The sequence below is a fragment of the Electrona antarctica genome (genome assembly GCF_951216825.1).
Source record: "Electrona antarctica genome assembly, chromosome: 24".
NCBI classification, from domain to species: domain Eukaryota; kingdom Metazoa; phylum Chordata; class Actinopteri; order Myctophiformes; family Myctophidae; genus Electrona; species Electrona antarctica.
Genome location: NC_136803.1, coordinates 12,202,418 through 12,215,829, shown reverse-complemented (window position 1 = coordinate 12,215,829; position 13,412 = coordinate 12,202,418). Strand labels below are relative to the sequence as shown.

At 43.3% G+C, this 13,412-nt stretch overlaps 1 protein-coding gene across 1 annotated transcript in view; it reads left to right on the top strand.

Annotated features, from left to right (window-relative positions):
• The window catches only part of LOC306916948 (E3 ubiquitin-protein ligase Midline-1-like), a 70,927-nt gene extending 58,021 nt beyond the window's left edge, over positions 1-12,906 (top strand). Inside the window, exons 6-10 of the mRNA XM_079495049.1 lie at positions 753-880; positions 6,221-6,364; positions 10,727-10,888; positions 11,782-11,989; positions 12,344-12,906. Of these exons, the coding sequence (XP_079351175.1) occupies positions 753-880; positions 6,221-6,364; positions 10,727-10,888; positions 11,782-11,989; positions 12,344-12,692 (991 nt within the window). The 3' untranslated portion in view covers positions 12,693-12,906. The remainder of the gene's footprint in view (positions 1-752; positions 881-6,220; positions 6,365-10,726; positions 10,889-11,781; positions 11,990-12,343) is intronic.
• The last annotated feature ends 506 nt before the right edge of the window (positions 12,907-13,412 follow it).

Sequence of the window (13,412 nt, the reverse complement as noted above, 5' to 3'; positions counted from 1 at the left end):
TAATGCTAATGTGCATATTTTTAAACTGATTACAGTCTCACCTGTCATTCAATCGCACCCTGCAGATGGTATAATTATTGACACGCTTGGCCACTCCCATATCTCAATGGGAAGAGTGCTGACTATACATGTATTCCATTCAATTCTGGGCTTGGGACCATAATTATTAGTCCCCCAAATTCACCCCTAGACACTCACTTATCTGTCTAACAACATGGTAAATGTAACCACCAAAGCATCTGCAGTGTCATTTTAGCTATTACATATATACGTATTTCAGAAAACTCCTTGGATTTAGTACAGTGGTTTAGAATTGTGGTTCTCAAAAATAGCACATATTGCTAGTGTTTGAATTTTTTAACTCAAATGGGGGGAGGGGTTCCTGGCACGAAGCATGTTCAGATGGGATGGGGGTCCACAGCCACATACATGATCATTTTGGCATCCTTGGCATGAAAAAGTTTGAGAACCACTGATGTAGGAGCCTCAGGTCTTAACCCATTTTGACCTGAGATCAGATTCTAAAAATGTCTTCTACATCCTGACAGTTTTCTGAAAAAGCTGTTTCTATGTCAGTCGTTCTTCGATTTTTCAAAAATAGCAGATCTACAAGCTCGTAGCGCGCCACTCAGTGGCGCGCTATGAGCTTGTAGATCTGCTATTTTTCAATAGCTAAAGCATAACATAATGCTAACACCAAAATGGGTTAAGGGTTAATCAGTGGTGTTTTACTGCTCATGTGGTCTCTATAGGGTGTCCATGGCCACGGCGTCGACCCAGGTGTTGATCCCCGAGATCAACCTGACCGACACCTTCGACACCTTCGCCCTGGACTTCACCAGAGAGAAGAAGTTGCTCGAAAGCCTGGACTACCTCACAGGTACAGCACACACACACACACACACACACACACACACACACACACACACACACACACACACACACACACACACACACACACACACACACACACACACACACACACACACACACACACACACACACACACAGCACCACTCGGTTCAGATGGGTCTGTTTTTTGTTTTGTCTTTACATTTTGAAAACTTAATTTTACTTTTGGTACTAATATATATTTGATGCCAATACTTTTGTGCTTTCACTCACAAAACGTACATTTTGAATATCGAACTTGTACTTATTGCTACAGTGTGCCATTAACACTTTTACTTAAGTAAAACAAAAAAGGTGAGTACTACTTCCACCAGAAGATTCCACCTGCTAGAATCTTCAGAGTTTTTCAGCCTCGCTCGGTGCCTTTGCTGAAGGCTCCCCTCAAGACACACTAGTTAGTATGCCTGTCAGTACAGCTGAGCCCTGGGTTTAGATTAAATTTGCTTCATTTAGGGACTGGGCTTCTGCTGCGTGGAATTTCAGTTCAAGTCATGACAGCACCCTAGTCCCAATATACTGTATGTCAATGTGTATGCCAGCGGAGGACACTTTGGGCTCCATTTTTGTCACCGCTAAACCCCTTATCCCTAAACTTCTTTGCCTTTTTTTACTATTTTGCAAAACATTTTTGAATAGTTAAAATGGCCAGTCTACAAGATCACAACGTGTCAATGTAGATTGGCTAGTTGAACTATTCAAAAATGTTTTTCAAAATAGTAAAAAAAGGCAAAGAAGTTTAGGGATAAGGGGTTTAGCGGTGACGAAAATGGAGCCCTTTGTGTATGTCATCTGAGGGCTACGGTCGATTACGGACGATTCCCGGTTCCTTAACGATTCCCTTTAACGGCCCCTGCATACTAGAAACATTTATATAATTTTATACATTATAAAAATCTATAAACACAAATTCAAACAAAGACACAGTATTGCGTACATGTTATTGTGGTTTCTCAAAGTGAGGTCCAGCAACCACTCTGGGTTACTTGAGGGGGTTCCAAATGGACCATTGCAGGTCTTTAACTCTGAGTTATGGTGGTCCTTGAAATTAAAAGGTTTGAGATCCACCTGCTATTATAATTGATTGGCAGTCGTGAAATCCACATAACCAGCTCTGACAGTGTGATAAAACAGTTTTTCCTCAATGTTGAACCCCAACCCTCGCGGATGCAACACATAGACCCCTTTTCCACCGGTTGGTTCCCAATGGGAACCGGTTCAGTTCTTTTTAGTTCTTAGTCCATGAGCCAGAGCTCCAAAATTGGAACATTTTATGAATTGAGTGGGACCTATTCAACCATACCGATAACAACAAATATTAGATTGTTATCACCATGACACTTCCCCAATTGATTACTTACACAAAGGCAATGATTTATTGTATTACAAATGTTACATTTTAAATATGCAAATGAGGCGTTATGTAGGAAAATATGCAAAATAATAGAAAATATGAAAAAGCTACTACTGTGGAAGGGTTATCATGTATTCATTTACTTGTATTGATCCTATAAACAATTTAATATAGGTCTAGTTTTTCCCACCAATTTTGGAGCTCTGGCTCATGGACTAAGAACCAAAAAGAACTGAACCGGTTCCCATCGGGAACCAACCGGTGGAAAAGGGGCCATTGTGAGATTATTGGAACGGTAGAGCACAAATAAGCATTATAGTCATTTAAAATGTGCCCGTATATTGACAATAAACATCCTTAACTGCTGCTATGTAAATGTGAGTGTATAGCTGGAGAGTGGAGACAAGAACAAGGCCTCACGGGGAGTGGATAGGAAGGAGAGCTTGTGAAAATGTCTGGCTCTTGTTTATTTATCCTCTGTGATGCGAGAGTATACTCCGCCGAAGGCCCTGTTCCCTAACTGAATCACGGTGAGTCATGCCACATTGTGCAGCCACTCATGAAAACGGGGTCTGAGAGAAACATGGAGAGGCCGAGAGAGGGGTAGAGATGGAAAGTGCCTTGGAGATCAATTTAGACAGTGGCTCTTACATCTTATTTCCATTTATTCGCTTTCTATGAGCTATTGAGCGATTACGTGTGGAGGTTGCACAGCATGAAGTGGCATTTTGGCTTTTCTGACATGATGAGATACTGCTTAGTAATGCAGTTAAATGCCAAGGACTGTACTGCCCCGAAAACCTTCAACTGTAAGACAGCGGGAGCAGAACTTTTAACATAGCAACGCAGCAAAACAAGGCCGTGTAGGATTGTATTTTTTTGTTGAAAGAAATTGCGATGTAATGAGGACATGTTCCCATGAGTCTCTCTTCCTATATTACAATTGAAAACATGTGCCCAAAAGCACGCACAGGAACAAAAGGCACCAGCTACTACGTCACTGACACGCTGCAACACGCTGCAACACACACTGCAACAACACACTAACACGACACAGCCTTACCCTCCGCGTCGATCCACGGCTATCTCCTCATGTCGCGCCGCACGGCCACATTTAACAACACCCGCGTAAAAACTGTCATTGCACTGCCACTAGAGCCGCCTCCCGTCCACACTCACAAACAACATCAATATCAATAATAAACACAAACACGCCACAAGCACCGACACCCCCGCCTAATTTGTTGCCACGTCTATGAAAACAAGCCCAGTAAATATGCCATTCAACACGCTACTTACAACTCGCTTACAATTCGCGGACCTGGCAACACTGCATCCTGTTTTCCCATTGGCTACGGTTGCTTACAACACGCATTTGCACTGCATCTTGGGAGCAACACAGCTTAATGTAGGGGTCACCGATTGCTGTGCTACATCCCCCTCATGTTCTCACCACCCCGTTCGGCTGCACCACACACACTAACCTACACAATTCTCCACATGCAACACAGGGCCCTTATTGGCTAGCCCCCTCACATGGCGATCCCCACGCAGCCAACCACAGGGCAGCCAGCCACACACACACACACACACACACACACACACACACACACACACACACTCATTCTAACTTGCATGGACAGCGCCGCGATTACATACACAGTTTACCATACGTCCTCTTTTGGGGGCCTGTCCGGCCAGTCCGGGTGGTTTTATAAATACCTTCAAATGTCCGGGGTTTTACACGTATCGCCTGTAGTGTATCGCTACGCTCACAGACCATTCACACCAATGTGTATTACAATGCACGTTCAATGGTTCGTAGTGGAAAAACACTGAGAGGTGGACTTTCAGCCCCAACCCCGGAATGTGTATTCTTCATAACTCTGCATGCGCTGCACGCTCACACCACTACCACTGGTCCCGACCGCAGATCAGAGAAAGGCTCGCTGGCTGCTCCGCTGTCTGCAGATAGACAGACAGCGGAGACCTATCTCATCATTGACATGCAGAAAAAGTAGCCTGCTGTTTTCTCAGCTTTCTGACTGACCAATGAGAAGCACATTGTATTGTCTGCAAAGGAACTATGTGTCTGTCACAAATACAAGTTCTGTCCTGCAAGCCCATGTCATGTCAACACAGACAAGGCAGCTGTGCGCGCGGTGAGTCCTGCAAATTATAATGACCCAATATTATTTTTTACAACCTAGCAAAGCATAAGATATGATGGTTTGGAGAATAGGCTGGTCTCTCTTTTTACAACAGATAAGCCATTGCATACAGGTTCTCAAACTTTTTAATTTCAAGGACCCCCATAACTCTGAGAGTCAAACCAAATGGACCCATAACAGTCCCATTTCATTCCATTTCCACAGTATCAGAGTTAACAGTTATAAAAGACTCCATTTGGTTACATTTTTACACTCTCAGAGTTACAGACCTGTAAGGGTCCATTTGGGTCCATGTGTTACACTCTCAGAGTTACAGACCTATAATGGGTCCATTTGGAACCCCCTCAAGGAACCATGAGGGTCCCTGGATCACACCTTTCAGAGCCACTGCTTTAAATAAATACATAACTCATACAGAGCATATTTGATGCATTTATTGTTAGGCTCTAGATTCTTTTGACATCTCAATTTAACACAACCGCCCACGCACGGCACATGCACGACGTGCACGACGTGCACGTGCATGTGCACATCCACATCCACATGCACGCGCGCATGTGTCCTCTTTTTGGAAATTCAGAATATGGTATGCCTACACAGTTAAAATAATGCAAACACGCAAATCGCACGAACGACTGCGTCGACACCTGGCGTGGAACAAACGGGACGAACCGAGGCGCATATATGGATAAGAACAACAACACTACACGCGCGCGCGCGCACGCGCTGCAACACAAAACAGCTGCATAAAACGCGTGTCACTGTGGACTTCTGTATCTGTGGACTTCTGTATCGCAACGCGGGGCAACGCAACTCTGGGATGAGCGGGCCGAAGGCCCGCGAAATTCTAGTTATATACATATTTCATTATTTCCCCCTCCCTGACGCTTCCGATGCTTAAAGGGATTAGTTCACGCCCAATATGACTTTTTTTCTATCGATTACTCACCCCATGGAGAATTGAATTCATGCATATTTTCTTGTTTTTGTCGCATTCCTAAGCCACTAATATAATGGCCAGCAGTGGTTCCCTAAGGAGACACAGAGTCACAGAGTCTCCTTTGTCTCTCAAAAAAGAAAAAAAGAAAATGCAGCTGATCATTTGGTTTAGACTTTTATTGGAACAGCTGCCTTTTTGTTGTTTTTTCTCTAATCGTATATGAGTTCATATACTCAATGCACATGCTGCACCATGAACCATAAATTATGCTGAAGTAAAACCATGTACTTAAACAAAGCAGCTGGCATTTCTTTGTGGTATTTCCATCATATTCCACCTAAATCTGTAGCGACTTTGTGGTCACTCATACGTTTCCCCCGCTGGGGGCTTAAAGCGTAGGCAACAAAGACAGGTTAACACTTGAGCGACATGTGCACAGTTGACATCAAATGCAGTCCTGTGATGACAGATTTTGATGATCAAGATTTTAATTAAGTGGTTTGGACTTTTGAAACCTGGAGCTGGTCACGGTCGGTTCGCACTATATGGCACATTAGCGATCCATTAGTACTAGTGGTTCTCAAATGTTTTCTTTGCAAGGACCCCCATATCTCTAAGAGTGCATGTACAAATCGAACCAAATGGACGGGTAATGGCCAAATGGACCCATTTGGTTGAATTGGTTCCATTTGTACACTCTCAGAGTTACATACATGTTATGGTCATTTCAGGGCTCTTTATGTGTTTCTGGTCATATTATTGTCCACTAATTTTATATGTCCACGGCAAAAATGAAATTTTGACAAAAATGATGATGATCCCTTTTTTCGCCGTCCTCCTCCTCAGCTCCGAGCGCTCCGGCCATAAGGGAGGAGCTGTGCACGGCTTCCTACGACACCATCACCGTCCACTGGACGTCCGACGATGAGTTCTCCGTGGTCTCCTATGAGCTCCAGTACGCCATCTTTACCGGACAGGCTAATGTTATCAGTAAGTTACTGGACAGTAGTATAGTATACACATGATACTGGACAGTAGTATAGTATACACATGATACTGGACAGTAGTATATATAGTATACACATGATACTGGACAGTAGTATAGTATACACATGATACTGGACAGTAGTATAGTATACACATGATACTGGACAGTAGTATAGTATACACATGATACTGGACAGTAGTATAGTATACTGTATACACATGATACTGGACCGTAGTATAGTATACACATGGTACTGGACAGTAGTATAGTATACACATGATACTGGACCGTAGTATAGTATACACATGGTACTGGACCGTAGTATAGTATACACATGGTACTGGACAGTAGTATAGTATACACATGATACTGGACAGTAGTATAGTATACACATGATACTGGACAGTAGTATAGTATACACATGATACTGGACATTAGTATAGTATACACATGGTACTGGACAGTAGTATAGTATACACATGATACTGGACAGTAGTATAGTATACACATGATACTGGACATTAGTATAGTATACACATGGTACTGGACAGTAGTATAGTATACACATGGTACTGGACAGTAGTATAGTATACACATGGTACTGGACAGTATTATAGTATACACATGATACTGGACAGTAGTATAGTATACACATGGTACTGGACAGTAGTATAGTATACACATGATACTGGACAGTAGTATAGTATACACATGATACTGGACAGTAGTATAGTATACACATGGTACTGGACAGTAGTATAGTATACACATGGTACTGGACAGTAGTATAGTATATACATGATACTGGACAGTAGTATAGTATAGTATACACATGGTACTGGACAGTAGTATAGTATACACATGGTACTGGACAGTAGTATAGTATACACATGGTACTGGACAGTAGTATAGTATACACATGGTACTGGACAGTAGTATAGTATACACATGATACTGGACAGTAGTATAGTATAGTATACACATGGTACTGGACAGTAGTATAGTATAGTATACACATGGTACTGGACAGTAGTATAGTATACACATGGTACTGGACAGTAGTATAGTATACACATGATACTGGACAGTAGTATAGTATAGTATACACATGGTACTGGACAGTAGTATAGTATACACATGGTACTGGACAGTAGTATAGTATAGTATACACATGATACTGGACAGTAGTATAGTATAGTATACACATGGTACTGGACAGTAGTATAGTATAGTATACACATGATACTGGACAGTAGTATAGTATACACATACTGGACAGTAGTATAGTATACACATGATACTGGACAGTAGTATAGTATACACATGATACTGGACAGTAGTATAGTATACACATGGTACTGGACAGTAGTATAGTATACACATGGTACTGGACAGTAGTATAGTATACACATGATACTGGACAGTAGTATAGTATACACATGGTACTGGACAGTAGTATAGTATACACATGGTACTGGACAGTAGTATAGTATACACATGATACTGGACAGTAGTATAGTATACACATGGTACTGGACAGTAGTATAGTATACACATGATACTGGACAGTATTATAGTATACACATGATACTGGACAGTAGTATAGTATACACATGATACTGGACAGTAGTATAGTATACACATGTGACTGGACAGTATTATAGTATACACATGATACTGGACAGTAGTATAGTATACACATGATACTGGACAGTAGTATAGTATACACATGATACTGGACAGTATTATAGTATACACATGATACTGGACAGTAGTATAGTATACACATGATACTGGACAGTAGTATAGTATACACATGATACTGTACAGTAGTATAGTATACACATGATACTGGACAGTAGTATATAGTATACACATGGTACTGGACAGTAGTATAGTATACACATGATACTGGACAGTAGTATATAGTATACACATGGTACTGGACAGTAGTATAGTATACACATGATACTGGACAGTAGTATACTAACTATACAGTATAACTGCCTGTACCCCAAGAGGTGACGCTGGCTTTTTTGTGGGATTGCGGGCACGCACGCCACGCACGGACACACGCACGCACGCACGCACACACGCACACATACACGCGTGTGCCACAGAGTGGTATGGCCTGCACCGAAAATGGCACCTTATGTCCCTCCTACCTCTGTCATCCTTCCGTCTCCCTTCGTTCTTCCCACCCCTCCTCCTCAGGTTGGATTCCGTAGTACTTGTGTGCAGCTGCGGTGACGGCTTTGTTAGCGTTGATTTCGTTTGTTGTTCAGATGTCAGATGCTAGTTTTGATGCTTACTTGGCTTCCTAGTTACTTTGCAGCACTTCATTGTTTTATTGGCACTCCATTGACTGTGTTGTTTGTTCACTAGCGCTCTCACCAACACACATTTGGATAAGGGTGTCTGGGTCTGGATAAGGGCGTTTAAATGGCTAAATTAGCTCACCTAAGTGAAACGTTATTCTTTTGCATTCTGTCTCTGTGTTGTCACCTCAGTGCCTGTGTCAGAGGAGGTCTTTGTGTTGTCACATCCAGCATTCTTTCTCCCAAAATGAGTTAGGTAGTGTAATTACAAGAAAATAACATATAATGTCGAGATATCAAGTCGGAAAACCAAGATCTCTCACCTTTTTGACCACATGAAGCCTATGGTCGAAGTCACATTGTGAGCTTGTAAATCAGCTATTTTTGGTAAATGTTCCCCAGTCCCCACAAATGTTGGGGTTAATTCAGTAGAAATGGGCTGTGTGTGTCTATGACTTGTGGTCATTATATGGGCCAACGTGACATTGTAAGCGAGAGCACAATGTGCTGTTTTTTGCACATATGCTCCCCATCGTTTCTTGGTTGAGTTGTGTACTTTCACCATCGTGGGTGGGTAGTTATAAGGCCCTTGACTTCCACTAAAGCGCTGGGAATGATGATGATGGCTGAGTGCAAAGAACACAGGCGCACGCACGCACGCACGCACGCACGCACGCACGCACGCACGCACGCACGCACGCACGCACGAACGCACGCAAGCACTCATATACACACAACATGCATTTTGCATTATGGCCTAGCTCAATGGGAAACAGTGGAGCGCTAAGGATGCCATGTGCCACAGCAGTTATTTGTGCCAAACACACACACACACACACACACACACACACACACACACACACACACACACACACACACACACACACACACACACACACACACACACACACACTCTCTTGGCAGTGAGAGAGCCCAATGGAGCTATACAGCCAACGAGGTGTGAATGACTTCCTCTAGTGCTTTTCCGCGCCCACACACCCACATCGGTGAAGCCTCCTCCTCGTACCTCGTACTGTTGCCACAGGCTCAGGCATAACCCCCTCGGTTCACATGCTGTCCTCACTAACGACGCCAACACTCTCTGGCCGAAATCGCATGTAGAAAAGCCCCAGTTCGTGCCAGTTTAGTTTTTTAGTCTGCCTCACGCCAGGAAAATAGCCTGCGGATTGAAAAACGTCAACTCTGAAGAAAAAGACATTTTCAGCACTTTCCTCTCAGCACAGAGCGACCCAACTCTGCCCCCCCCCTTCCCAGCCCCCTTAGACTTTCATTTTGAAATGCTTACTCATCTTTTGGGAACAGTGGGTTGAAGTATATTTTTAGGTGACGTTACACCCGTGGGCCAGCTTGAGCTGCTTTGCACATGGTCTTGGTCTCTGTCGGGTGGAAACCTCATTTGTCCAAAACTCATACTTTTCAGGATTCAAATTCAACTGTAGCAAAAGTAGATCAGATCTACAAGCTCATCTGGTACTTTTGATGCTTTTGTGTGACGCTGTAGTATTTGATTAAATGTAATTCAAACTTTATTCCAGACACACAGGGGGTCCATAGAGTATACAAATCATCAACATCACATATAACACAACAATACAAATAAAATAAAATCATCAATCAAATCATAAATAGAGGCTGACTCCAGTGTTTACGCAACCTGGACGAGTACCTGGAGACAGCTCTTCCTAGGATTGACTACTGTATATCATCAATAATACTGTTCTGGAATCCATACTGTACATAGAGTTCCTTAAGAGAGCCTCACATGTGTGAATTCCACACGTTACAAACAAGTGACTGGTATGATCAACTAGGGCCTTCATTTACGAAAAATCAAACAAACAAAAAACACAAGAAGTAAATATATGAGGTTTCTGCCCGACACCAACGACATGGAATTGAGTGTATGTGCTATTGGATTCTAATTCTTTCTCCCCCTCTCTCTCTCTCGCTCTCTCTCTCCTCATCTTTATTCCTTTCTGTCACGCCCCTTGCTCGCTCCATCTTGTCTCTCTTCCCACCATGCAGGTCTGTGTAACTCGTTGGACAGTTGGATGATCGTGCCCAACATCAAGCAGAACCACTACACGGTGCACGGCCTGCAGAGCGGCACCAAGTACATCTTCGTGGTGAAGGCCATCAACCAGGCGGGGAGCAGGAGCAGCGAACCGGGAACTCTGAAAACCAACAGTAAGCAGCTCTCTGCAGCAGAGCCTTGCCCGATTTTGCGAGAGAAGTAAAAGGAACCAGGTCTATGAAAACAAGCCCAAAAGAAGCGACTAGGTTACGGCTATTTGAAAAATAGACGATCAACAATGTAGAAAATAACACTTTTGTGTGTTTTGTGATCTCGTCTGTCCTACAATCGAGCCTGTCACAAGAACATCTTACAATAATAGTGCCAATTTCCTTTCAATGACAAAAGTGCCAATTACTCGGTGCCATTTTCTTTTAAATGGAGGACTGGGACCCAATTATGTTTTAAAAAATCCTCCTAGACATTGTTTGGTAATGTGAAAAAAATATCGTTGCTGATACCCTGTGTTTTAAGCTCTTATTTCTCAAAACATGTGTTCAGTGTTATTTATTTTTGAAAGAGGCCACCTAACAGAATATGTTGCATTCATCTGAATATACGTCAAAGGCTATGCACAAAAATGTGTTTGAATGAACAATATTATGAAGGAAATATATCTATGTTTGACTGATTAAAACCGGGAACGCAGTGTCGATTTCGATTGTACATCTGCTATTTTTGAACATTTTTGAGTGGTGCAAACCACTCCAACAACTGGCTTTGTACCCGTGTACCTGTGTGTGTTCGTACCAAAAAAAATTAGCATGGTTACTATGGTCACTGACATTACGTCTGACATTACGTCAGACCAAAATAAGACCTTGCACCACTCAGTTCACACGGGTGTGATTTTTTAAATATCTTGAAACTACTGGTTCAGAAGGCATTTGTAGAATCGGCCTCAGGTCTTAATGGATTAAAACAAAACTGTCTTGGCCAGTGCAAAATCAAACATAGCCTTCCTTCCTTCCTTCCTTCCTTCCTTCTCCTCCCCACCCGCCACCAGGCCAACCGTTCAAGCTCGACCCCAAGTCTGCCCACAAGAAGCTGAAGATCTCCCACGACAACCTGACGGTGGAGCGGGACGAGACCACGTCCAAGAAGGGCCACGGTCAGGACCGCTTCACCAGCCAGAGCAGCTACGGCGTGGTGGGCAACGTCTACATAGACAGTGGACGCCACTACTGGGAGGCTCTGATCGGTGGAAGCACATGGTGAGTTGTTCCGTTCACCTAGCCGTTTAATCCAGTGGATTCTCAACCTTGTCAGCCCCCCCCCTCCCAAATTAATCATAATTTTGAACTGGGGACCCCCCAAATTAATCATATTTGAACTGGGGACTCCCCACGCACTTGGAATTGTAGGAGTTGAGGCCTTACATTTAGTTTGACTCAGATTAGTTTGACTCCACAGATAAATATTGTGAAAATAGCTGATCTACAAGCTTGTACTGTACAGTGTTATTTTTGAACATTTCTGAAAAATCTTGAAAGTGTTCAAATACTTTTGAATTATGAAAAAAGTTTTAGTTTTCTTTTTTATATATATCTATTATATCTCTTTATCAGGTACGCCGTGGGCATCGCCTACAAATCAGCGCCCAAGCACGAGTGGATCGGCAAGAACTCGGCCTCCTGGGTGCTGTGCCGCTGCAACAACTCGTGGGTGGTGCGCCACAACAGCAAGGAGCTGGCCATCGAGCCGTCGCCGCACCTGCGGCGCGTCGGCGTCCTGCTCGACTACGACGTCGGCTGCCTGAGCTTCTACGACGCCGTGGGCTCGCAGCACCTGCACACGTTCCACGTGGCCTTCGTGCAGCCCGTGTGTCCCGTGTTCAACGTGTGGAACAAGTGTCTGACCGTGCTCACCGGCCTCCCCATCCCCGACCACCTGGAGGGCCTGGAACTCCAAATCTAAGAGGAGAACGTTGGTATAGTCGGGAATAGGTAGCAGTAGAGATTTCCGAAAATGTTTATATTCATTTTTTTAAGCCTGGAACCGAGCCACCCAGGCGCCTGGTGAATCATGACCGTAGATTTTGTATCAACAAAATATGTGAATGCTGCAAAAAAAAAGTTGATTTATTAAATATAGTATAGCCTATAATATAATGAAATATTCAAATATCTTTTGACACAGAATCAAATGTTTTATGGTCATGATTCTGCAGGAGCCTGGATGGCTTTGTCCCAGGCTTAACATAATGAATATATTTATATTCATTATTTTCTGAAAGATTTATGGGAAAAATGGGAATGGGGTTTCTACCCATGGCACCACAAAATGGCAGCCAATGCTATGCCCTATACACGGGGCCAAAAGACTGATGAGAAGACATTTACGGAGCGTGGACTCTGATACCATGTAGATTCTATTGCGCTTGTACGGGAAAAGGAAAGACGAAGTACTGTGTCTATACTCGAGGCACCATGGTATATACCGTTCAGGTGGACAAAGTGGCCAACGGTTTGGAGGATGCCTCGAGGAAGGAAACAAAGCCACAAGTCCACATTGTACTGTTTCGAACCACTTTGTCAGATTTAGCACTTTGGACACCCTAGGCTAATGGACGCACAGGTTGACAGACACGCATGCCTACAGACGTACACATACATGCATGCATGCACACACGTACTA